The sequence below is a fragment of the Capricornis sumatraensis genome, chromosome 1 (genome assembly GCF_032405125.1).
Source record: "Capricornis sumatraensis isolate serow.1 chromosome 1, serow.2, whole genome shotgun sequence".
NCBI lineage: Eukaryota > Metazoa > Chordata > Mammalia > Artiodactyla > Bovidae > Capricornis > Capricornis sumatraensis.
In genome coordinates this window covers 68,653,696-68,681,480 of record NC_091069.1, presented here as the reverse complement: position 1 = coordinate 68,681,480, position 27,785 = coordinate 68,653,696, and the positions used below count along the sequence as shown (strand labels likewise).

Sequence of the window (27,785 nt, the reverse complement as noted above, 5' to 3'; positions counted from 1 at the left end):
AACCTTGAATTGACATCCTGTCTTTAAAGTCAGGCTTACAGCATTTAATATTTGGGAAATCACGTAACAGACAGGATACTACTACACCTTCCTCAGTTCTTGCTGTTACATTAGATCACCAGAATGAAGTATATTTAGATATTAACTTATGCCCTTAGTAATACCTAAACTGAGATTTATACAGACTTATGCTCTTAGATTTTTATCCAGTCAATATATGAGAGGGATAAATTAGGAGTTTGACACTAGCATATATACACTATTATATATAAAATAAATAATCAATAAGAACCTACTATGTAGCATAGGGAATTATACTCAATATTATATAATAACCTATATGGGAAAAGAATCTGAAAAAGAATAGATACATGTATAAGTGAATCACCTTGCTGTATACCTGAAACTAACACAATGATGTAAATCAACTATACATCAATAGAAAATAAAAATTAAATTAAAACCTTTTTAAAAGAAAAAACAAACAGGAAATTTTTCTTAAAGATTCAATATACAAAATGACCATATGAAAAAAAAAGAAAGCAAAGGTATAAATATTTCAAGGACAAAGCTAAACATCATCATAATAAAAGAAGCATGATTTATTTCTGAGACCTTCACACTCCAGATTTATTATACCAAAATCAGTTTGCCCAGCCAATACACATAAAATGTTATACAGGCTCCCTCAACTGGTTAAGATGTAGAACTACCAAAAAACATGCTGCATTAAGTTGACTGTATCATCCTCTTCAGAAATTTCTGTAACCCCAGCTTGAGATCGAAGAACAGACATGATGTCATTAGATAATTGGTCAAAGCCATTCTGTAAACATATATTTGCTACTTCTTGCCACTTTTCTAGGGAGCAAAATGGATCAGTTATCATAAGATGTTCAACTGCATCTGAGGAAATAAAATCCAATATTATAGTAGAGCATTCATCTGATAATTCATACTTAACAATTCTTCAAAAATAAAGAGATATCATTTCAACACCATTTCTGTTAGATCCAATTTCTTCAAGTGTCATATGGAGTTCCCAGCTGAGCTCATAGTGAGTACTCAAGTGTTAGTTCTTTCTCCTCCTTTTTCATTAACCTTTCTGTGCCTCAATTCAATCCTCCACCATTTCTCACATTCCCTATTCTTCCACTCATCTCCTTCTTGGTAAGGTCAGCAGATGCTGAAGGTTGAGATGTAGGGAACTCAGAAAGTGAAGACTGTGGGACCAGCCTCATTCACAGTCTCTAAGGTACCACTAGGAACTAGCTAATAAATCTGATGGTCAACTTTTTATGATCCTTCACTTTCATAAATGCCCTAATAGTGCTAACCTCAGGATTTAAAAAAATCTCTGGCAAAACCTCCATCCAGCCTCTAGACAGAGACCTTTTAATGATGAGGCTTCTGTAACAAATGTTTTTCTAAAGGAAATAAAAGAAGGATTTAGTTTATTAAGGAAAACTAATGATATTATTTATTAAAAAAAGAAATTATTTTCATAATTACTTTTAAAAATCAATTACAGTCACCCTCTTTGGGACTATTTATGGAACTCATTCATCTATTACCTTCATTAGTTATGATACTTAATGAATTGAGGGTCTCTGTTCAGGATATTGTAATCACTGTTATTTTATTCCTACCATGATTACTATTTTTCTATCAAAATATTTTAGTTGATGTCTGTAATGATAATTTCTAAATTATCTTCCCAAATATGTTTTCATGTAATTTACTCTTCATTCTTTGGCCTAATGTAATAATTTAAAATCAAGGTATCTGCTCAAATTTCTATATTAAATTAGAGAAAGGAAAGAAAAAAAATTGAGATCTAATTATTCTTGATTGCACTGCAGAGTGAGGTTCAAAGTAAATGATATATGTAAATAATATTTACATATATATTTAGTTTGGGAATAAGAACCAAAGTTTGTCTAAATAACATTTAAAGTATATATAAAAATTATTAAATATATGCATGTTAATATATATAAAGTTTTTAGAGTAGTCATAGCAGTTATAATTATTATGATGTTCTCCTCAAGCTTCATAAAGAATCTCTCTTCATTCTAATCCTCTCAACAAATATACACTATTGCCAACAGAGTATTATTGACATGGTAATCTTTATAAATTCCTAATATGGCAAGAAGGAACTCTGAGGAAGATAGAGTTAACTCAAACATAATAATCTTGAACCTTTCCTTAAATAACTCACTATTTCTTCTACAACAAAATTTTACTTCACTTACCTTTCCCACCTTTACTTATTCCTTGAAGTAGCTTAATCCCAACTTTTTTCATGTCTACAGAGAACAGGTGAAGTACAGCAAGACCAAAAGATAAATATGGTGGTTTCCCATTCCACTCTTTAGTGAGACACTGAATCAATTCAGTGTTGGGACATAACTTTATTAACTGCATCAGGTCATCTAAAAGCAAAAATTAAAAACTGTATCTCATCATCCTAATATGCTGCTGCTGCTGCTGCTGCTAAGTCACTTCAGTCATGTCCAACTCTGTGTGACCCCATAGATGGCAGCCCCCAGGCTCGCCCGTCCCTGGGATACTCCAGGCAAGAACACTGGAGTGGGTTGCCATTTCCTTCTCCAATGCATGAAGGTGAAAAGTGAAAGTGAAGTCACTCACTCATGTCCGACTCTTAGTGACCCCATGGACTGCAGCCCACCAGGCTCCTCCGCCCATGAGATTTTCCAGGCAAGAGTGCTGGAGTGGGGTGCCATTGCCTTCTCCACCTAATATGATGAGGGACTAGCTAATGTTTATCTTTGTCAATCAACTCTTCATTTTCCAATCCTTCCAAAGCTCTCAATGAATTCAACATTACCATCTCCAATCCAAAAATAAAACAATCCTACTCAGTATAGAAAAAACAAAGGAAAAATACCTAAACAAAGAGTACAAGCAAAAATTTATCCAAAAATTGTCATGAAAAGAAATGTGGTATTAAAAAAGACCAGGTTGACAATCAAGAAAACTGAATTTTAATCATAGCTTGATCAGTCACTTAATCTTTTGGATATCAGTTTTATTCTAGAAATCATTGGTGGGAAGGGGGTAGAGGAGGAGGATAAAAAGAATTTTTCCTTCTAAAACAGATGCACTATGAGTCAGATTTTTCTTTTGGAACAAAAGACTTTTTTAAGAACTACTGCTTTTGTTTTCTTTGATTTGTAAATGTAAATGGAAAGCTGACAGTCTAAATCTGAGAGAGACCATTTTCTTCTCAAACCAGAAAGTATTAACAAACTGAGTATGTCCCCTTATGGCAGAAAGTGAAAAAGAACTAAAGAGACTCTAGACGAAGGTGAAAGAGGACAGTGGAAAAAGCTGGCTTAAAACTCAACGTTCAAAAAACTAAGATCATGGCATCCCGTTCCATCACTTTTTGGCAAATAGATGGGAAACAATGGAAACAGTGACAGACTAGTTTCTGGGGCTCCAAAATTACTGCAGATGGTGACTGCAGCCATGAAATTAAAACACGCTTGCTCCTTGGAAGAAAAGTTAATGACAAACCTAGAAAGCATATTAAAAAGCAGAGACACTACTTTGCTGACAAAGGTCCACATAGTCACAGCTATAGTTTTTCCAGTAGTCATGTATGGATGTGAGAGTTGGACCATAAAGAAGGGTTAGGGTTAGGCAAAGAATTGATGCTTTTGAATTGTGGTATTGGAGAAGACTCTTAAGAGTTCCTTGGACTGCAAGAAGATCAAACCAGTCAATCCTAAATCAGTTCTGAATGTTCATTGGAAGGACTGATGCTGAAGGCAAAGCTCCAATACTTTGGCCACCTGATGCAAAGAACTGACTCATTAGACCCTGATGATGGAGAAGATTGAAGGCAGGAGAAGGGGACGACAGAGGATGAGATGGTTGGATAGCATCACCAATTGAATGGACGTGAGTTTGAGCAAGCTCTAGGAGCTGGTGAAGGACAGGGAAGCCTGGCGTGCTGCAGCCCATGAGGTCGCAAAGAGTCAGATATGACTGAGTGACTGAACAACAGCAACAAATGTCCCCTAAGGCCAAGGATGATACTTTGGAAAGCTGTGGCTGTTTGTCACTAAAATGTAAAATAAGCAAAGTAATCTTTCAAACATTGTTTCTATTTTCTAAGCTTAAGTTTACTCAGGTTATTATTATCTTATGATGCTGTGCTAAATAAATTCTGAGGATAAGTATCAAGGTTCTATTTATAAAGAAGTATTATTATTTCTTAAATTAGTACAATATACAGTTGTTCCTTGGTGTCCATGGGGTATTGGTTGCAGGACCCCTTGCAGATACCAAAATCTGAGGATACTCAAGTCTCATATAAAAAGTCTCTTATACAAAATGGCATAGTATTTGCATATAACCTACACACATCCTTCCATATACTTTAAATCGTCTCTGGGTTAACTAACACAATGTAAATACTACGTAAATATTTGTAAATACAATGCAAATGTTATGTAAATAATTGCTGGTGCACAGCAAACACAAGTTCTGCTTTGTGGAACTTCCTAGAATTTTTTCCCCTCAAATATTTTCAATCTAACGTTCTTTGAATCCACAGATGTGGAACCCATGAATATGGAGAGCTGATTGTGAATTTAATTATTTTCTAGTGTAATGTGTTACTAGAAGAACAGGATAATACGATAATGAGTCGGTTGTATTTCTATGTACTCATGTGAGGCAAATTTTGTAAGCAAAAAAAGAAGCTTCACATTTCATTCAATAAAAATTCCAAGAGTACTTAAAACTTACATTCCATGTCTAAACCTTGACTAAAATAATTCTAAGGAAAAACAATAAAACAGAAACTGAATCTGTATAATTTAACTATTAAAATAATTATTCATTCAATAAATATTATGTCGTAACAATTCTTGCTAGATTCTTATCTGTTGCTGTGTGTATACAGGCGAATTACTTACCTCTCTGTGCCTTAGCCTCTCTGTGAACACATAGTTATTTTTCATCTATAAAATAGGGGTAATAACAAAACCTAGTTCATAGAGTTAACATAGGGCTTAAGTGAGACAGGGATGTAAAAAGGTAGACTAAGCTACTATTATACTAACTGTATCAGGCATGCTGTTACATAGTGCATGAAAAAAACTAATAGTTTTAAAAACCAGATTCTAAGTAAAAGTTAATTTTTTCTTCAAAAATGATTAGATTCAACAACCATAAAAGACTATTTACCTGGAAAAAATGTGACCTGAAAGTGCTATATTTTGTTCCATTTTGTGATTTCCTAGAACTGGAGTATATAGGTTGCAAAATCAGGATTGACACAGGCCTGGGGTATGGGGATTTGTCAGGACTGCCTGTACATTAAGGTTAATGCTGAACTAGACTACAGTAAGAGATCAGCTCATTCAACTCGGGTCACTCTAAGGTCCTCAATTCTCTCAGATCACTGTTCAGCTGCAACCTAGGTGTTTTAAACTTTTAAAATCAACATTATTTCACTAATTCTAATGCTTATAGTTCAGAAATTATATATAAGTTTTTTAAAATTCTTAAATAGCATGGTCCAAATATCTAAAGTTTACTAAATGTCTATGTATTGAGGAAATATATAATATATTTGAAAGTCTGGCATCAAAGTCAATCAGTTCCAGCTTATCTGTTTTCACTAAAAATTACTAAAGAAATCTACTTACCAGTATATATAAAACAAGTTTTACAATGTAAGTCCAAAATATTGCCTAATATTATGGGTGATCTTACAATTGAAGTTCAGAATCTGAACATATACAAATAATAGGCTTTTTCACTCACCAGAAGTAAAATCCTTGAATTGTTGTATGTATTCCATGGCCCCATGAATCTGACCCTGTTTACACAGGCAAAGAAGAGCCTTCTTGTGCAAGCCACATTCACTGTAGATAATCTGAGCTAAAGCCAGACATTTGGCCTTGTTATAAGTATTCTGCTCCCCATAATCAAAAATCACATCCCCAGCCTCCTCAGAAAATGTCAGCCTAGAGCAAGCAGATCAATAGGGCACACATTAATGAGTTCTTAATGAATGGATGAGAATGAAATATTTGAAAATTCAGCACAGTAGAACTGGATTTTTTATGGTCTGTAAGAATCCCATGTTAGGCAATTGATGAAATTAAACATATTTAAAACAATCAACATGTCTTCCTTTGGGGGAAGTCATTTTGGTGAAATTGAGCTCAACTTTTTAAAAAATCTACAAACAAGGTTAAAACTCTCCTGAAAAGACTGATGGGGTTTAAATTTTCAAGGTAAACAAAAATTCTCTCCTAATTGAGGCTCTCAATGTTCTTAGCTGTTATATAGATTCCAAAACCCTGTACAATGTAAGAATTTATTAAGTGTTGGTTAAAGACAGTGACAAAGTTTTTAGCTTGAAATTAGCATCACATCTTGCAAACACTATATAGTACTAAAAGTGAAACAGAAAGTATGAAGCAGTGTTTTGTTTTTTATTGTTATAGATTTGTAAGAAACAATGCGGAGGGGCATAAATGAACTTAACTGTGTCTATTAGGGGAGACTAAAGAAGCAGCTCTTTTGAGATGGTTCGACTAAATAGATTTCACTTTCCATCAATTTTAGTGTACCATCTTCATACACAATTGAAGGAAATCATATGTACTACACAGTAACTCCAGGCAAGAACACTGGAGTAGGCTGTCATTTCCTTCTCCAGGGATCTTCCTGATGCAGGGATCGAACCTGGGTCTCCTGAGTTGCAGGCAGATTCTTTATCATCTAAGCCACCAGGGAAGATAGAAACTATAAGCATAAGCCAAAAAAGATTTGGATGGACAGAGAGGCCCGGCGTGCTGCAATTCATGGGGTCGCAAAGAGTCGGACATGACTGAGCGACTGAACTAAACTGAACTGAACTGAAAGAAACCACTTCTATACTGGCTATACTGAAATTGTGCTTTAGTTAAATTTTTATTTAATAGCTACAGAATTTTATATAATATTAATTATGTAATATTAATCACATAATATTAGTGTCTGCATATATGTAATAAAATGCCAATAATAATAAAATGAAGTTCTGAAGCCCCTACAAACTGTCTCTTTATTGAAAATTAAGTAGATAAAGCCCTCTGTGTTTGCTGGTGGGGACAGCAGAGAGGTGGGTCTAAAATCAAAAAGCAGGTTCTGAGTACAAATTAATTATGTAGTAAGCAATTCCCCGACTTCTACATTTCAATACCAAAATATGGGTTTTGGTAGCTACAGTCACAGTGTTTCCTGAGGTTGAACAAGTCATTATTTCTGTTGTTTTTAGTGACATTACTGAAGCAACATGAAAATATAAGTACTTTAGTATTTATTTCTCTTATTAATACTATTATTTCATTATTTTCAGTGGTCACCCTCAGGATGCTGTCCCACCTGAGAGAAGGCCAGAGTTGAGACTAAGACTGTTCTGTCTTCGCTTGTCACTTTCCAAAAGGATGATGAGATGCAAAGAGTATGATTAAAAAGAAAATTATCCAAAGGGAGGAGGAGGATCAAACCCCAAAAGAATGGAATTGGCCTGGAAGGAAAAGGAGTGGAAGAAAATTATGGATGCTAGCCCTGGGGGTAAGAGAGGCACCCTGAACCAGGCTGGGAAATGAGCCTGGGAACCTCCCTCCCCTCTTCTCCTCCTAATTACCTCATCATGGCAACCCACTTCAGTATTCTTGCCTGAAAAATCCCACGGGCAGAGGAGCCTGACAGACTACAGTCCAAAGGGTTCAAAGAGTCAGACATGACAGAGCAACTAACACGAAGCCCCTTCTTGGCTCTTCCAACCTCAACTTCCAACTCTAAAGAAGGCTCTTTCAAAGACTTCTGAAAGTGGACCAGAGACCAGACTAGCTCTGGGGAATACAAATGACTAATAAACAAAATATGTTTAACTCCACAGGCAAACTAAGGTAGACTTGATTATAAGCCAGACTGTGGGCTTCCCTGATAACTCTGTTGGTCAAAGAATCCACCTGCAATGCAGGAGGCCCTGATTTGATTCCTGGGTCAGGAAGATTCCCTGGAGAAGGGAGAGGCTACCTACTCCAGTGCTGTAAAATTTTCAGAAGTCAAAATAAAGGTAATCACCAAATCTATGCATGATATTCATTTATTGTTATCTTACAGGATTGGGTTTGTAAAGTTAATATTCTATTTTTCCTTTCTAGGGGCAACGTCTGCAATTTGGAGATATTAATACCAACAAAGCACCATTTCTTAAATTTAGGCTTTGTGGGTCAAGTGATTAGACTTTTCCTGGTAGGAATGACTAAGAGAGCCAAGTTTAGTCCATAACCCAGGTTGCTCTAGGGCTGGCTCTGTGCTGAGCTTCAGGAAAAGAACTGAAGCAGTTTTAAAGGCAGCTATGTGGTAAAGGCCAGGTCATCAGAGTCAGAGATCAGGGGACAGAGGCTAAGAATAAAAAGTGTGATTTGCCTTGAGTATTCTTTTCTATCATCTCTGGATCAAAAAAAAAAAAAGGAAACATTCTAATATATAAAAAACAGTATTCTATCTAAATAGAGATTAAGAAAAAATGCAGATTAAATAAAGATAAAATGCACTTTATCTTCACACATTTTTACTGATGTGCAGCTTATCTTCACACATTTTTAATGATTAATTCATTAAAAATCATTGGGAATCCTTCTTTCTACATGGTATGTTTCATAAGAATGGGCATAATTTACGATGGTTTATAAATAACCTAAAGGCTTTTTCTATAAACTAGTATATTGAGTTCATACTCTTAAAAGGCTTTGCCTTACTTTCAACTTGTAGCATATTTTCAGTAGTAGTTCATCCAATCACTTTTTGGGAAAAAGGTCAGATTTTTTTTTCTATGAGTTCCTAATGGAGACTTGAAATATATGAATAGGTATAATCCATAGTTATCCATAGTCTTCTAATTTTAGTGCATAGTTTTACCACATAGTTCCATCAAAGCTTAAGAAAAAATGAAAATACTGCCAGAAGACTGAAATCTAACATTGTAAAATCAATTGTTGCAAATATGGTATGGAGTAAAGTTGTAATGATTTTTATAGTGTCTAAACTAAGGTAGATCAGTCCTGGGTGTTCTTTGGAAGGAATGATGCTAAAGCTGAAACTCCGGTACTTTGGCTACCTCATGCAAAGAGTTGACTCATTGGAAAAGACTCTGATGCTGGGAGGGATTGGGGGCAGGAGGTAAAGGGGATGACAGAGGATGAGATGGCTGGATGGCATCACCCACTCGATGGACGTGAGTTTGAGTGAACTCTGGGAGTTGGTGACGGACAGGGAGGCCTGGCGTGCTGCGATTCATGGGGTTGCAAAGAGTCAGACACGACTGAGTGACTGAACTGAACTGAACTGAAACTAAGGTATCTAAATAGAAGAAATCCCAAACATGGAAAATCCAAACAATATTAATTAGCTTATAAGTGCTCTAGAGTTAAGTGCTCTAGAGTTAAATCAAATTGTCCTATTTAGAATAAAGAAATTTATGCTCAATGGTCAAGTTGACTGGGACACAGAGGGCCCAGGTATTTGGTCAAATATTATTTGGGGTGTGTCTGTGAGAATGTATTTAAAGAGGGTAACACTTTAATTGGCAGTCTGAGTAAAGCAGATTGCTCTCCTGAATGTGGGTGGCCCTCAACCATTCAGTTGAAGGTCTGAAGTGTACAAAAAGGATGACACCCACTCAGGTAAAAGGAAACTCTTCCTGCCTGACTACTTAGCTGGGAAACCAGTCTTCTCCTGCCTTTGGGTCTCAAGGCTGCCAGTTTTTAGACTGGAACTTAAACCACTGATGATCTTCAGTCTCCAGATTGCCAACTGCAGATGTGGGGACTTCTCAGCCTGTACAATCATGAGTCCATTTCTTATTTTATTTTTTCTGTTTCTCTGGAGAACCCTGGCTAACACACTCTGCAAGCAGGCTCCTGGGAGTGACAGTTGATCAGGGCCACTCTTTATTTCTCAGGTCTACTGAGAATACAGCACCATATAATGATCATTAGTTTAAAAAGCACTGTTCATGCTGAAAGATGAAGACATACGTTGGCATCACTTCAGTACAGTTCAGTGGCTCAGTCGTGTCCGACTCTTTGTAACCCCATGGACTGCAGCACGCCAGGCTTCCCTGTCCACACCATTTCCTGGAGTTTACTCAAACTCATGTCCATTGAGTCAGTGATGCCATCCAACTGTCTCATCCTCTGTCATCCCCTTCTCCTCTTGCCTTCAATCTTTCCCAGCATCAGGGTCTTTTCAAATGGGTCAGCTCTTCTCATCAGGTAGCCAAATTATTGGAGTTTCAGCTTCAACATCGTTCCTTCCAATGAACATTCAGGACTGATTTCCTTTAGGATGGACTGGTTGGATCTCCTTGCAGTTCAAGGGACTCTTAAGAGTCTTCTTCAACACCACGGTTCAAAAGCATCAATTCTTTGGTGCTCAGCTTTCTTTATAGTCCAACTTTCACATCCATACATGATTACTGGAAAAAACATAGCTTTGACTAGGCAAACCTTTGTTGGCAAAGTAATGTCTCTGCTTTTGAATATGCTGCCTAGGTTGGTCATAACTTTCCTTCCAAGGAGTAAGTGTCTTTTAATTTCATGGCTGCAGTCACCCCCCCAAAAATAAAGTCTGACACTCTTTCCACTGTTTCTCCATCTATTTGCCATGAAGTAATGGGACCAGATGCCATGATCTTTGTTTTCTGAATGTCGAGCTGTAAGCCAACTTTTTCACTCTCCTCTTTCACTTTGATCAAGAAGCTCTTTAGTTCTTCACTTTCTGCCATAACGGTGGTGTCATCTGCATATCTGAGGTTATTGATCTTTCTCCTGGCAATCTTGATTGCAGCTTGTACTTCTTCCAGCCCAGAGTTTCTGATGAAGTATTCTGCATCATTAAGTTAAATAAGCAGGGTGACAATATACAGCTTTCACGTAATCCTTTTCCTATTTGGAACCAGTCTGTTGTTCCATGTCGAGTTCTTACTGTTGCTTCTTGACCTGCATACAGATTTCTCAGGAGGCAGGTCAGGTGGTCTGGTATTCCCATCTCTCTCAAAATTTTCCACAGTTTATTGTGATCCACACAGTCAAAGGCTTTGGCATAGTCAATAAAGCAGAAATAGATGCTTTTCTGGAACTCTCTTGCTTTTTGATGATCCAACAGATATTGGGAATTTGATCTCTGATTCCTCTGCCTTTTCTAAATCCAGCTGGAACATCTGGAAGTTCACGGTTCACATACTGTTGAAGCCTGACTTGGAGAATTTAGAGCATTAATTTGCTAGCGTGTGAGATGAGTGCAATTGTGCGGTAGTTTGAGCATTCTTTGGCATTGCCTTTCTTTGGGATTGGAATGAAAACTGACCTTTTCCAGTCCTGTGGCCACTGCTGAGTTTTGCAAATTTGCTGGCATATTGAGCACAGCACTTTCACAGCACCATCTTTTAGGATTTGAAAAAGCTCAACTAGGATTCCGTCACCTCCACTAGCTTTGTTCGTAGTGATGCTTCCTAAGGCCCACTTGACTTCATATTCCAGGATGTCTGGCTCTAGGTAAGTGTGAGTGATCATACCATCATGATTATCTGGGTCGTGAAGATCTTTTTTGTACCGTTCTTCTATGTATTCTTGCCACCTCTTCTTAATATCTTCTGCTTCTGTTAGGTCCATAACATTTCTGTCCTTTATTGTGCCCATCTTTGCATGAAATGTTTCCTTGGTTTCTCTAGTTTTCTTGAAGAGATCTCTAGTCTTTCCCATTCTATGTTTTCCTCTATTTCTTTGCATGGATCCCTGAGGAAGGCTTTCTAATCTCTCCTTGCTATTCTCTGGAACTCTGCATTCAAATGGGTATATCTTTCCTTTTCTCCTTTGCTTTTTGCTTCTCTTCTTTTCACAGCCATTTGTAAAGCCTCCTCAGACAGCCATTTTGCTTTTTTGCATTTCTTTTTCTTGGGGATGGTCTTGCTCCCTGTCTCCTGTACAATGTCACAAACCTCCCTCCATAGTTCATCAGGCACTCTGTCTATCAGATCTAGTCCCTTAAATCTATTTCTCACTTCCACTGTATAATCATTAGGAATTTGATTTAGGTCATAGCTAAATGGTCTAGTGGCTTTCCCTACTTTCTTCAATTTAACTCTGAATTTGGCAATAAGGAATTCATTATCTGAGCCACAGTCAGCCTCTGGTCTTGTTTTTGCTGGCTGTATAGAGCTGCTCCATCTTTGGCTGCAAAGAATATATTCAGTCTGATTTCAGTGCTGACCATGTGGGGATGTCCATGTGTAGTCTTCTCTTGTGTTGTTGGAAGAGGGTGTTTGCTATGACTAGTGCATTCTCTTGGCAGAACTCTATTAGCCTTTTCCCTGCTTCATTCTGTTCTCCAAGGCCAAATTTGCCTGTTACTCCAAGTTTTTCTAGACTTCTTTCTTTTGCATTCCAGTCCCCTATAATGAAAAGGACACCTTTTTTGGGTGTTAGTTCTAGAAGGTCTTGTAGGTCTTCATAGACCAGTTCAACTTCAGTTTTGTTCAGCATTACTGGTCAGGGCATAGACTTGGAGTCCCATGATATTGAATGGTTTGCTTGGAAATGAACAGAGATCATTCTGTCATTTTTGAGATTCCATCCAAGTACTACATTTCAGATGCTTCTGTTGACTATGATGGCTTCTCCATTTCTTCTAAGGGATTCTTGCCCACAGTAGTAGATATAATGGTCATCTGAGTTAAATTCACCCATTCCAGTCCATTTTAGTTTGCTGATTCCTAAAACATCGACATTCACGCTTGCCATCTCCTGTTTGACCACTTCCAATTTGCCTTGATTCATGGACCTAACATTCCAGGTTCCTATGCAATATTGCTCTTTACAGCATCAGACCTTGCTTATATCACCAGTCACATCCACAACTGAGTGTTGTTTTTGCTTTGGCTCTATCTCTTCATTCTTTCTGGAGTCATTTCTCCACTGATCTCTAGTAGCATACTGGGCACCTGCCGACCTGGGGAGTTCATCTTTCAGTGTCCTATCTTTTTGCCTTTTCATACTATTCATGGGGTTCTCAAGGCAGGAATACTGAAGTGGTTTGCCATTCCCTTCTCCAGTGGACCACATTTTAGAGTCAGAACTCTCCACCATGACATGTCCATATCGGGTGGCCCTACCTGGTATGGCTCATAGTTTCACTGAGTTAGACAAGGCTGTGGTCCATGTGATCAGATTGGTTTTCAGTGACTGTGGTTTTCATTCTGTCTGCCTTCTGATGGAGAAGGATAAGAGGCTTACCAAAGCTTCCTGATGGGATAGACTGACTGAGAGGGATACTGGGGTCTTGTTCCCATGGGTGGGGCCATGCTCGGTAAATCTTTAATCCAGTTTTCCTGATGGGTGGAGCTGTGTTCCCTCCTTGCTATTTACCTGGGGCATCACCCAGACACCATCTTAACCTTCCAGGAACAAAGTTCAGGTTTTTTTCCTTCTCCTTTCTGCTTATCTTAGGTAACCCCACACTTGCATGAGCCCTTAGTTACAAGCTGTTGAAGTAGTATCAGTACCAGTAAGACCGTGGGAATTGACATGGGGTCTGGGCCACTTACTCATGGAGCTTACTTGTGTGCTCTGGGCCTGACTGAGCATGATCTTGGTCATACTTGATTTTGGATGGACTCTTCTGAGCCCGAGGCCAGGGCCGGCGGCTGGGAGGAGCAACCCGAGGAGTGGCACAGGAGGGCCTAGAGGAGCTATCCCATGTTGAAGGTCAGGAACAGTGGCAGTAAGGAGATACCCCTCGCCCAAGGTAAGGAGCAGTGGCTGTGCTTTGCTGGAGCAGCCGTGAAGAGATAACCCACGCCCAAGGTAAGAGAAACCCAAGTAAGATGGTAGGTGTTGCAAGAGGGCATCAGAGGGCAGACACACTGAAACCATACTCACAGAAAACTAGTCAATCTAATCACACTAGGACCACAGCCTGTCTAACTCAATGAAACCAAGCCATGCCTGCGGGGCAACCCAAGACGGGCGGGTCATGGTGGAGAGGTCTGACAGAATGTGGTCTACTGGACAAGGGAATGGCAAACCACTTCAGTATTCTTCCCTTGAGAACCCCATGAACAGTATGAAAAGGCAAAAAGATAGGATACCAAAAGAGGAACTCCCCAGGTCATTAGGTGCCCAATATGCTACTGGAGATCAGTGGAGAAATAACTCCAGAAAGAATGAAGGGATGGAGCCAAAGCAAAAACAATACACAGTTATGGATGTGACTCGTGATAGAAGCAAGATCCGATGCTGTAAAGAGCAATAATGAATAGGAACGTGGAATGTCAGGTCCATGAATCAAGGCAAATTGGAAGTGGTCAACAAGAGATGGAAAGGGTGAATGTCGACATTCTAGGAATCAGCGAACTAAAATGGACTGGAATGGGTGAATTTAACTCAGATGATCATTATATCTACTACTGCGGGCAGGAATCCCTTAGAAGAAATGGAGTAGCCATCATGGTCAACAAAAGAGTCCAATATGCAGTACTTGGATGGAATCTCAAAAATGACAGAATGATCTCTGTTCATCTCCAAGGCAAACCATTCAATATCACAGTTATCCAAGTCTATGCCCCAACCAGTAACGCTGAAGAAACTGAAGTTGAACGGTTTTATGAAGACCTACAAGACCTTTTAGAACTAACACCCAAAAAAGATGTCCTTTTCATTACAGGGGACTGGAATGCAAAAGTAGGAAGTCAAGAAACACCTGGAGTAACAGGTAAATTTGGCCTTGGAATGTGGAATGAAGCAGGGCAAAGACTAATAGAGTTTTGCCAAGAAAATGCACTGGTCATAGCAAACACCCTTTTCCAACAACACAAGAGAAGATTCTACACATGGACATCACCAGATGGTCAACACCGAAATCAGACTGATTATATTCTTTGCAGCCAAAGATGGAGAAGCTCTATACAGTCAACAAAAACAAGACCAGGAGCTGACTGTGGCTCAGATCATGAACTCCTTATTACCAAATTCAGACTCAAATTGCAGAAAATAGGGAAAACCGCTACACCATTCAGGTATGACCTAAATCAAATCCCTTATGATTATAGAGTAGAAGTTAGAAATAGATTTAAGGGCCTAGATCTGATAGATAGAGTGTCTGATGAACTATGGAATGAGGTTTGTGACATTGTACAGGAGACAGGGATTAAGACCATCCCCATGGAAAAGAAATGCAAAAAAGCAAAATGGCTGTCTCGGGAGGCCTTACAAATAGCTGTGAAAAGAAGAGAAGCAAAAAGCAAAGGAGAAAAGGAAAGATATAAGCATCTGAATGCAGAGTTCCAAAGAACAGCAAGAAGAGATAAGAAAGCCTTCCTCAATGATCAATGCAAAGAAATAGAGGGAAACAACAGAATGGGAAAGACTAGAGATCACGTCAAGAAAATTAGAGATACCAAGGGAACATTTCATGCAAAGATGGGCTCGATAAAGGACAGAAATGGTATGGACCTAACAGAAGCAGAAGATGTTAAGAAGAGGTGGCAAGAATACATGGAAGAACTGTACAAAAAAGATCTTCACGACCCAGATAATCATGATGATGTGATCACTAATCCAGAGCCAGACATCTTGGAATGTGAAGTCAAGTGGGCCTTAGAAAGCATCACTACGAACAAAGCTAGTGGAGGTGATGGAATTCCAGTGGAGCTGTTTCAAATCCTGAAAGATGATGCTGTGAAAGTGCTGCACTCAATATGCCAGCAAATTCGCAAAACTCAGGAGTGGCCACAGGATTGGAAAAGTTCACTTTTCATTCCAATTCCAAAGAAAGGCAATGCCAAAGAATGTTCAAACTACCGCACAATTGCACTCATCTCACATGCTAGTAAAGTAATGCTCAAAATTCTGCAAGCCAGGCTTCAGCAATACGTGAACCGTGAACTCCCTGATGTTCAAGCTGGATTTAGAAAAGGCAGAGGAACAAGAGATCAAATTGCCAACATCCGCTGGATCATGGAAAAAGCAAGAGAACTCCAGAAAAACATCTATTTCTGCTTTATTGACTATGCCAAAGCCTTTGACTGTGTGGATCACAAGAATCTGTGGAAAATTCTGAAAGAGATGGGAATACCAGACCACCTAACCTGCCTCTTGAGAAATCTGTATGCAGGTCAGGAAGCAACAGTTAGAACTGGACATGGAAGAACAGACTGGTTACAAATAGGAAAAGGAGTACATCAAGGCTGTATATTGTCACCCTGCTTATTTAACTTTCATACAGAGTACATCATGAGAAATGCTGGACTGGAAGAAACACAAGCTGGAATGAAGATTGCCAGGAGAAATATCAATCACCTCAGATATGCAGATGACACCACCCTTATGGCAGAAAGTGAAGAAGAGCTAAAGATCCTCTTGATGAAAGTGAAAGAGGAGAGGGAAAAAGTTGGCTTAAAGTTCAACATTCAGAAAATGAAGATCATGGCATCTAGTCCCATCACTCCATGGGAAATAGATGGGGAAACAGTAGAAACAGTGTCAGACTTTATTTTGGGGGCTCCAAAATCACTGCAGATGGTGACTGTAGCCATGAAATTAAAAGATGCTTACTCCTTGGAAGAAAAGTTATGACCAACCTAGATAGTATATTCAAAAGCAGAGACATTACTTTGCCGACTAAGGCCCGTCTAGTCAAGGCTATGGTTTTTCCAGTGGTCATGTATGGATGTGAGAGTTGGACTGTGAAGAAGGCTGAGTGCTGAAGAATTGATGCGTTTGAACTGTGGTGTGGGAGAAGACTCTTGAGAGTCCCTTGGACTGCAAGGAGATCCAACCAGTCCATTCTGAAGGAGATCAGCCCTGGGACTTCTTTGGAAGCAATGATGCTAAAGCTGAAACTCCAGTACTTTGGCCACCTCATGCGAAGAGTTGACTCACTGGAAAAGACTTTGATGCTGGGAGCGATTGGGGGCAGGAGGAGAAGGGGATTGCCAAGGATGTAATGGCTGGATGGCATCACGGACTCGATGGACGTGAGTCTGAGTGAACTCCGGGAGATGGTGATGGACAGGGAGGACTGGTGTGCTGCGATTCATGGGGTTGCAAAGAGTCGGACACGACTGAGCGACTGAATTGAACTGAACTTCTGAGCCCCTCCGACCTTATGACTTGGTGAGTCTGTCAGAATACAGATAGATTCATGATGAACATTTCTACTTATACAGTCTTTGATACTCCATGGATAAATACTTCATCTTTAGCACAACCAAATAGCTGTATTTCAAATGTTATACATTTGTTATACAAATGTTGTCTGTTACAAGTGACAGACGATCTACTATTATATCTCTGGGTAGTCCCATGCCAACTGAACACAGTTAGTTGGTAAATCAAGAACCATGGTTTCTAAATGAGAAAACAACTTGAAAAAGAATAGATTCATGTATATGTATAGCTGAATCACTTTGCTGTACACCTGAAACTAACACAACATTGTTAATCAGTTATACTCCAACATAAAATAATTAAAAAAAAACAAACCATGGTTTGATAAAGGCATGGTAATCACAGTCATTCTACCAGACAAGCCATCAAGATCAAAAGAAATGTAAGTAAGAAGACTCTAAAATGGGTGATAGAGAAGAAAAATAATCAGTTATCAATTAATATGGATGAATCTCAAAGTAATTATAAGTGAAAGAAGTCAGACCAAAGTAAAAAAAGAATATACCATGTGTGATTCCAAAATATATATATATATATAAAATTTTAGGAAATGAAAATGAAAGTAGGATAATATAAAGTAGATCAGTGGTTATCTAGAGATGGGGAGGAGGGTAGAATGAGGTGGTAGAAGGAAAGAAGAGGCATCACAAAGAGACATAAGGAAACATTTGAGAGTCGTGGATATATTTAGCACCTTGATTGTGCTGATAATTTCTAGGATGCATGCATATGACAAAACAGGGTTTCTCTGGTGGCTCAGCAGTAAAGAATCTGCCTGCAATGCAGGAGACTCAGGTTTGATCCCTACGTTGGGAAGATCCCCTAGAGAAGAAAATGGCAACTCACTCTAGTATTCTTGCCTGGGAAATCCCATGGACAGAGGAGCCTGGCGGGCTACAGTCCATGAGATCACAAAGCCAGACACAACGGAGCAACTAAACAACAATATATATGTCAATACTTGTCAAATTACACACCTAAATATGTGCAGCCTACTGTGTATCAATTATATCTCCATAATGCTGTTTTTAAACAACTCATCAAATGGTACACTTTAAATACATATAGGTTATTATATATAAACTATATCTCAATAAAGCTGTAAAAAAGCAAATTACAGCCCTAGGACTTAGTAACAAGGGTTATAATTCATCCTGCTCACCTTCCTCTTATAAGTTTCCCTGAGAATCATGACCACAGAATCCTAGAGGAGCTGTGCCTGGATGGAGTGAACTTAACGTGAAAAGCAGAGAGATCTGTATTATGCAAATGGTTGACTAAGGCAGATGCTGTTTTGGTGTCTTGCCCAAATCCTCCTTACTGAGTCAGCATACCCTTCCCCAACTGCTCTAGGTATTGGCTCCCAGTGGCTCACACGTGCTTGCCTTCCATAAGGGATTACCCAGGGCTAGTGGGAGCCGCTATGCCCAGAAAGTTATGTATTCCTACCCTATCCAGGCAGCCCACAGCCCTTGACTGACTGACGGAGAAGCATGGAAGCCTGGCCCCTTCCGTCAAGTGGGAACAGCTCTGTGATGTGCTTTATGCCTCAGAGGCATCCCTCTGTAAATAAGGTCAATACTTACCTGAGGTCACATCCTTGCTTGGCTCTTTCCATTTCCCTATTCTGCTTCACTCAGTCCCTTACAGGTTTTTCTTGAGAAGCCGTCCTTCATGAACACCCAAATTCCCGTCTTAGGCCTTGGTTCCAGGGAACCCAATCCAAGGCAACCCTGGTACAAGTCTGCCAATTTGTGCCAAGACTCAACTCCAAGAAGCCACCTCCTGCCTGTGCTTGCTGGTTTGTATGTTCTTTTAAATGTTACCTTGGTTCACGTCCCTCCTGCTTTTAAGTTTTCTCCTGGGCTTATCCTTTACATGTATCCATAGCCTGTCTGAAATAAAGTTATCCCTCTGAGCAGCATGATACTGATCAACCCTTCTCTGTCCTTACTGATCAACTTCCATGCTCCAATAACTGGTCACAAATCATCTTGTCAATTGCCTTGAGGCAACTCCTGACCTGAGCTCATTGTGACTAGGCCCTATTACTTCATCCATGAATGCTTAGTAAATACTTTTGGATAAATTGCAATAGAGATCTGAAATAAATGCTCAAATAATGTACTGACAAGAAAACCATTAAAATTTTGAGAACTTTTTATGTTTTATCAAGCAAATGCTTGATAAATGCTTTATCAAGCAAATTTCAAAATTAAGTTAAAAGCATAACTTTGCTTACCTTTCTTGGGTGACCCAGTTGATGACTAAATCTAAACGTTTTTCAGACAATCCACACTTGATTCCTTCCAGAGTTAGCCCTGCATCAACAGGATGTCTAAAAGCATGACTTATGCTAAAGACAGCCTCAAAAAATAAGAGTAATGGGGAAGGTTTTCCTCTAATTTTTCCAATAGCTACAAAGAGAAGAAAAGGTTTTCGGTCAAATACTTTTAAGTAATAATTTACTTTTTCTTACTTCACATTCTTATTTTCATCTCATATCATTTTCTAAAAATTTTAAACCAAAGTTATATATTAACATTTGTAATTTTTAACTAATGCTTGTGGATTAAACTTTATATTTTGGATAATGGACAGGGAAGTCAGTTGTGCTGCAGTCCATGGGGTTTCAAAGAGTTGGATATGACTTAGCACCTGAACAACAACAATGACTAAATAGCATATGCTATGTGAAAACCAAGGCAGAGATTAGAAAGACGGGTCTACAAGTCAAGGAATGCCAAAGATTGCTGACCTAAATGTTATGAGAGCAGCATGGAATGGAAATCTATTCAGAGCCTCCAGAAGGAGGTGAAAGATGGGAATTCCCTGGTGGTCCAGTGGTTAGGTCTTAGTGCTTTCACTGCTGTGGGCCCAGGTTCAATCCCTGGTCAGAGAACTAGGATCTCACTTAATGTCTTACTTAATATTTTGTGATTCTACGAAACACTCAGTAAGTTATCACCAATCTAGTTTTGGTGAATTTCTTAGAGTAAGACCCACATACCTAGTAAACGAATAAAAGTTGGCTGTTTTTCAGTCTCACTGAAAGTCTCACTATTAAATAGTCTCACTATTTAAGCATTAATTGCAAGCACTGATTTTTACTGAAACTTGCAATCCATAATTTGAGTAGACTAAGACAAAGGGAGAAGAGAAAGAAACTCAGGACTATACCAATATCACTTAAAAATTTTTATCACTTTTAACTTATACTAAGTTGAAAGCACATCCAAAGAAAGAGTTCCTGGTTACTTGCAAGATGTCTCAAAATTTCTGAGTAAAAATCGAACATTTCAATGTTAAAAAAACACACACACACACACAAAACAGAACACTATAACCTATAAAACACTGCTAATTTTTTTTTAAACCCTAAAAACAAAAATGGAGAGAGAGAACACGTTTATGGGTTCATTGGGTCATAAAATTCAGTATTGTTCACTGTCTATTCTCCCCATGTTGTATTATAAATTCAATGCAATTCCTAGTAGATCTTTTTTTTTTTCTAAGAAATTTACAAGCTGACTTCAAAAATTTAAACAGAAATATAAAAGACCTAAAATAGCCAAACCAAATTTGATAAAGAAGAACAGAGTTTGAAGACTAACACAATCTAATTTCAAGACTTACTATAAAGTTACATTAATCAAAACAGTGTAGTACAAGCTTCAAGATAAACAGATCAATGAACAGAATAGACAATCAGTTGATTGTCACAAAGTTACAAAGGTAAACGAGTGGACAAAGTCTTTTTAAATAAATTATCCTGGAGTAACTAGATAGCTATCAGCAAAAATAAACTTTGAAAAGAAAAACCTTAACTCATACCTCACATCACATATAAAAATTAACCCAAACTGGATCACAGACCTAACTGTAAACCTAAAATTATAAAATCCTTAGGGGGAAAAATAGAAGAAAAATCTCTGCAGAGTAGACATAGATTTCTTAGGTACTATACTAAATTCTCAATCTATAAAAAAAATCATAAATTAGATTTCAACATAATGAATGACTTCTACTCTTAGAAAGACACTGTTACGAAAATGAAAAGACAAGCCACAAATTGGTAGAAAATATCTGATAAAGCATTTCTATTCACAGAATAGAGCACTACTCACCAATGAAAAAGAATAAATTATTGACAGATGCAGTAACATGGATGAATTCCAAAATAATTATGCTCAGTGCAAGAAATCAGTCAAAAAAGCATACCTACTAAATTTTTTGTAGTGCATTTGGCTGTCTTATAGAATAGGGCAAAAGTGGAGAAAAACAACAGTGGACCACCACCGTAAAAAGGCTGTCAATAACTTCAAGACAATTTCTCCTGCCCAAGGAAACAGTAAATTAGTAGCCTCTATTTTCAGCTGAATTTGGAGAGTGCATGAATACTATTACATTAGCCATCTCCAAAGATAACTGCATACTTATGTAGTATGGCAGGAAAGGTCCCCAGTGTGGAGTGAAATGAGCAAGATGAACATCTCTGGAAGCATTTGTGGAAGCTATATGCACCCCCCATACACTGCACATACATACACTGTATTAGTTTCCTAGAGTTCCTGTAACAAATCACCACATACTGGGTGCCTATAAAAAAACAGCAGAAATTAATTTTCTCACTGTTTCTGAAATAAACTTGAAAACATAAACAAAAGAATTTTACACTTATACTTTTTGGTTTTGTTTTTTGTTTTTCAGTCTTTATTTTTATGTTGCTCTGTGATTTCAGATTATGGTTTGTGGCATACTGTGTAACAAGTAATTTTAAAATTGAGCATTAGAACAACTTATTTCTAGGAATATTAGAAGTCTCTTGTAAAGAATTGAACCAAGACTGGTTATTCCAGTTAGATAAGCAGTTCCTGTTTGGGGTTTAGTAGATTAAAAAAAAAAAGGATACCTACATTATAATTCATTTATATGAAATTCTAGTAAATGAAAACTACTCTTTGGTGATAGATAGCAGGTAAGTAGTTGCCTGGGGGCTGGAGAGAAGCCATGTGAGGGAGACCAGTGGCAGGAAGGGGAGTAGTGGGAAAGAGGGATCAGTTCAGTTCAGTCACTCAGTCATGTCCGACTCTTTGAGACCCCATGGACTGCAGAACACCAGGCTTCCCTGTCCTTCACGAACTCCTGGAGCATGCTCAAACTCATGTCCATTTAGTCGGTGATGCCATCCAACCATCTCATCCTCTGTCGTCCCTTCTCCTCCCACCTTCAATCTTTCCCAGCATCAGGGTTTTTTCCAATGAGTCAGTTTTGGGCAACAGGTGGCCACAGTATTGGAGTTTCAGCTTCAGCATCAGTCCTTCCAATGAATATTCAGGACTGATTTCCTTTAGGATGGACAGGCTGGATCTCCTTGCAGTCCAAGGGACTCTCAAGAGTATTCTCCAACACTACAGTTCATTTCTTCCAAAATCACTGCAGATGGTGATTGCAGCCATGAAATTAAAAGACGCTTACTCCTTGGAAGAAAAGTTATGACCAACCTAGGTAGCATATTCAAAAGCAGAGACATTACTTTGCCGACTAAGTTCCATCTAGTCAAGGCTATGGCTTTTCCAGTAGTCATGTATGAATGTGAGAGTTGGACTGTGAAGAAGGCTGAGCACGGAAGAATTGATGCTTTTGAACTGTGGTGTGGGAGAAGACTCTTGAGAGTCCCTTGGACTGCAAGGAGATCCAACCAGTCCATTCTGAAGGAGATCAGCCTGGGATTTCTTTGGAAGGAATGATGCTAAAGCTGAAACTCCAGTATTTTGGCCACCTCATGCGAAGAGTTGACTCATTGGAAAAGACTCTGATGCTGGGAGGGATTGGGGGCAGGAGAAGGGGATGACAGAGGATGAGATGGCTGGATGGCATCACTGACTCAATGGACGTGAGTCTGAGTGAACTCCGGGAGTTGGTGATGGACAGGGAGGCCTGGTGTGCTGCGATTCATGGGGTCGCAAACAGTCGGACACGACTGAGCAACTGAACTGAACTGAACTAGCTTTCTGTATGCCATGAAGTGATGGTACCGGATGCCATGATCTTAATTTTTTGAATGTTGAGTATTAAGCCAGATTTTGCACTCTCCTCTTTCATCAAGAGGCTCTTTAGTTCTTCTTCACTTTCTACCATAAGGGTGGTATCATCTGCATATCTGAGATTATTGATATTTCTCCCGGCAATCTTGTTTCCAGCTTGTGTTTCATCCAGCCCGGCATTTCCCATGATATACTCTGCATATAAGTTAAATAAGCATGGTGACAATATACTGCCTTGACCTACCCCTTTCTCAATTTGGAACTAGTCTGTTGTTCCATGTCCAGTTCTACCTGTTGCTTCTTGACCTGCATACAGATTTCTCAGGAGGCAGATCAGGTGGTCTGGTATTCCCACCTCTTTCAGAATTTTCCACAGTTTGTTGTGATCCATAAAGTCAAAGGTTTTGGCGTAGTCAATAAAGCAGAAGTAGGTGTTTTTCTTAAACTCTATTGCTTTTCCAATGATCCAACAGATATTGGGAATTTGATCTCTGGCTCCTCTGCCTTTTCTAAATCCAGCTGGAACATCTGGAAGTTCACGGTTCACGTACTGTTAAAGCCTGGCTTGGAGAATTTTGAGCATTAATTTGCTAGTGTGTAAGATGAGTGCAATTGTGCGGTAGTTTGAACATTCTCTAGCATTGCCTTTCTTAGAGACTAGAATGAAAATTGACCTTTTCCAGTTCTGTGGCCACTGTTGAGTTTTCCAAATCTGCTGGCATACTGAGTACAGCACTTTCACAGCATCATCTTTTAGGATTTGAAATAGCTCAACTAAGATTCCATCACCTCCACTAGCTTTGTTCGTAGTGAAGCTTCCTAAGCCCCACTTGACTTCACATTCCAGAATGTCTGGCTCTAGGTGAGTGATCACACCATCGCGGTTATCTGGGTCATGAAGATCTCTTTTGTATAGTTCTTCTGTGTATTCTTGCCATCTCTTCTTAATATCTTCTGCTTCTGTTAGGTCCATACCATTTCTGTCCTTTATTGTGCCCATCTTTGCATGAAACATGCCCTTGGTATCTCTAATTTTCTTGAAGAGATCTCTAGTCTTAGCCATTCTGTTGTTTTCCTCTATTTCTTTGCACTGATCACTGAGAAAGGTTTTCTTATCTCTCCTTGCTATTCTTTGGAACTCTGCATTCAAATGGATATACCTTTCCTTTTCTCCTTTGCCTTTAGCTTCTTGTCTTTTCTCAGCCATTTGTAAGGCCTCAGACAACCATTTTGCCTTTGTGCACTTCTTTTTCTTGGGGATAGTCTTGATCACTGCCTCCTGTACAATGTCACGAACCTCCATCCATAGCCCTTCAGGCACTCTATCAGATCAAATCCCTTGAATCTATCTGTCACTTCCACTGTATAATCGTTAAGGGATTTGATTTAGAGAGGGATCACTGAGGACAAAGAGGGAACTTTTGGAGGATACATATGTCAAAACCTAACAAACTCTATACTTTAACAATGTACAGTTTATTGTATGTATGTTGACTCGCTACAACAAAGCTGCTTTTAAAGGAAGTGGAGCTGGTTCGATCCTGGGTTCCGGCACCAAAAATTAAATAAATAAATAAAGGAAGTGGAGCAAACCTGACAAAATATTCACATTTTTAAGCTTGGTAGTGAATTGTTATTGTTGTCGCTAAGCTGTTTCTGATTCTTTGTAACCCCATGAATTGCAGCACGCCAGGCTTTCCTGTCCTTCGCTATTCCCCAGAGTTTGCTCAAACTCATATCCATTGAGTCGGTGATGCCATCCAACCGTCTCATCCTCTGTTGCCCCCTTCTCCTCTTGCCCTCAACCTTTGCTGTTATTCATACTTTTCTGTACACTTGAAATATTTCATAACTTAATTTGGAAAACCTAATCAAACTCCTTAATCTTATAGGTAAGGAAACTGAGTAAATGATAGATATAGGGCTGGAGCCTGCATCTTATTTTCCAGTTCAATATTCATCCCATTCTATCAGGGGGAAAAAAAAAGTATAATTAGCATATACATGTAAGATTCAGAGAGAAATGCTTACCCTTAAATTTGTTCACTGTCCCAATGTTCTGAAGAATTCTTCTAGGACCATTCACTGCAAAATAAACTGCCTTTTCATATTCCCCAAGTGAGATTAATTCATTGAACCTACAGTCATTGCATTTCATTATATAATAGTATACAAAAAAAAGTAAAGAAAACTGATTAGAAATGTCTAATATATATTAAACATAGTAGTATAGTAATACAAACAACACCTCTAATAAACTATAACTAGATCCATTCACTCTCTAAAATATTCTTTCACTCCCTTCCCTAATATTATTTTTTGTAGCTTCAGAAGATTCTCACCTGCCAGGTGACTTGAACCTGATTATGTACCTTATTCTTCAGTACCTAGAACAATCCATAGGAAATGGAAAGAACTTCACTGAACTTATAATGAGCTCAGATTTTTTTTTTTCTCTCATATCATCTCCAGAAGAAAAGGGGAACCAGGGGAAAGAAGGGCAATCTGCTTAGAGGCTCAATGTAGGGTAAATATTAATTGAACTCAAAGGCTGCCAAAGCTGAAAATCAAGAGGAGTCCTTGGTATTCAGAAGCAAAAGTTGTTCCACCAGTAACCAGACTCCCAACTGAATGTGAGACTAAATGAAAGAAGAAAAGATAATAGTTCAGATAACTTAAGCTTCTACTCCTCTTCCTAGGGCAAAATGTCTCCAGCTCAACCCGTAACCTCACTATTAATAACACCATGCCAAACAGGATTTAAAGAGTGTTGCAAATGAATGTGGAACCTCAGAGGAGGAAAAACACTGAAATAATATTATGCAAAATACATAAAACTTTTATCCTCAGGGTTTTTCTCTCATATCGGAAGCTGGTAGACTTAGAGAAGCATAGAGTATGAGGAAACAATCCAGGCTTTGGGGCCCCTCAAAATGATCTTTACCCCTTCTTTATATCATGCTGCTACTGCTGCTAAGTTGCTTCAGTCATGTCCGGCTCTGTGCAACCCCGTGGACTGCAGCCTACCAGGCTCCTCCGTCCATGGGATTTTCCTGGCAAGAGTACTGGAGTGGGTTGCCATTGCCTTCTCCTTCTTTATATCATATCAACAAGCAAATCAACAAGAGAATACCGTTTAACATAGAAGACTAGGAATATTACATATGTTCATTACAGATTGGCCTCATAGTCTATGAACTAACCTCTTAAAGAATAAAGTCTTATGGGGGTGGGAAGGAGGTTCAAGAGGGAAGGGACAAATATATATTTATGGCTGATTCGCACTGTTTTATAGCAGAAACCAACCCAACATTGTAAAGCAATTATCCTCCAATTTAAAAATTGAAAAAAAAGAATAAAGTCAGATCTCTTTAAGCCTTTACTATATACTATATAATAATTTAATACATATTAGAGAGAAATATGCCTTCCTAATATGTCATAGGATACAAATGAGGAAAAGAAGGACTAAATTGGCTTGGATAATCTGATTCAAGATGTTCCTGGGCTTCCCTGGTGGTCCAGTGGTTAAGAATCCACCTACCAATGAAGGGGACATGAGTTCGATCCCTGATCTAGGAGGATCAAACATGTTGAGGGCCACCTGGGCCAACATACCACAACTGGTGAAGTGCCAGTGCTCAAAGCCCAAGTGCCCTAGAGCCTGTGCTGCACAACAAGAGAAGCCATGGGAATGAGAAGCCCGTGCATCACAACGAAGAGTAACCCCAGCTCTCTGCAACTAGAGAAAGCCCACACACAGCAACAAACACCTAACTGACAAAGGCAAAAATAAATAAACAAGTAAAAAAAGACATTCTCAAAAACATTTTGTAAGATCAGGTCAATGGTTAGGGAATACAAGAAAAATATAAATAAAACAACACTATAGTCCAGCTATATCTTCCATAAAATCTCTGAGACCATCAATCTGGTATTTATTTTCATAAAGAATCTATATTCTAAAAATTCCAGTTTATTTTCTAATTTGTCTACTAGAGTAGCATTTAAAAAATACAAAAGCTAGAGACTACAGCTCAAAAAGATGCTAATATTTCAAAAAGATGCTAAAAATGCTAAATATTGAGTAAGCATTTAAGCAAGTATTAAATAAATGCTATAATAGCTTAAGGAAGATCAAAGCTTTTAAATATTTGCCTTTCAATGAAGTACAGCAAAATTTCAGCTTCTTTTGCCTTGCTTGGGTCTTCTTCAAGTAGCTCTTCAACAATGCCTTGTTTATCTGTAAATATTAACAGCATCATCAGATGATATTTAAGGTTATCAATCAATATAAACAACAAACATAAATGTTTAATACCAACAATCTAATGCTATAGTTCTAATAGTACCAACCTCTTCCTAAACTGAATGGCCTCCCCATCTCTTGCTTCCTTATTTTCAGGTACATTTTCAGGTATTCTCTCCCTGGCTAACCAAGTTTACTCTTTACAGATTATCTGCC

At 38.5% G+C, this 27,785-nt stretch overlaps 1 protein-coding gene across 2 annotated transcripts in view; it reads right to left on the bottom strand.

Moving 5' to 3' along the window:
• Nucleotides 1–709: 709 nt before the first annotated feature.
• The window catches only part of CLHC1 (clathrin heavy chain linker domain containing 1), a 34,666-nt gene continuing 7,590 nt past the window's right edge, over nucleotides 710–27,785 (bottom strand). Inside the window, exons 6-11 of one of the 2 annotated variants that reach the window (XM_068981102.1) lie at nucleotides 27,479–27,563; nucleotides 25,352–25,458; nucleotides 19,516–19,690; nucleotides 5,809–6,011; nucleotides 2,259–2,438; nucleotides 710–906 (exon numbers count right to left, since the gene is read on the bottom strand). In XM_068981102.1, coding sequence (XP_068837203.1) covers nucleotides 710–906; nucleotides 2,259–2,438; nucleotides 5,809–6,011; nucleotides 19,516–19,690; nucleotides 25,352–25,458; nucleotides 27,479–27,563 — 947 coding nt within the window. The remainder of the gene's footprint in view (nucleotides 907–2,258; nucleotides 2,439–5,808; nucleotides 6,012–19,515; nucleotides 19,691–25,351; nucleotides 25,459–27,478; nucleotides 27,564–27,785) is intronic. The other variant, XM_068981109.1, reaches the window with a different exon arrangement.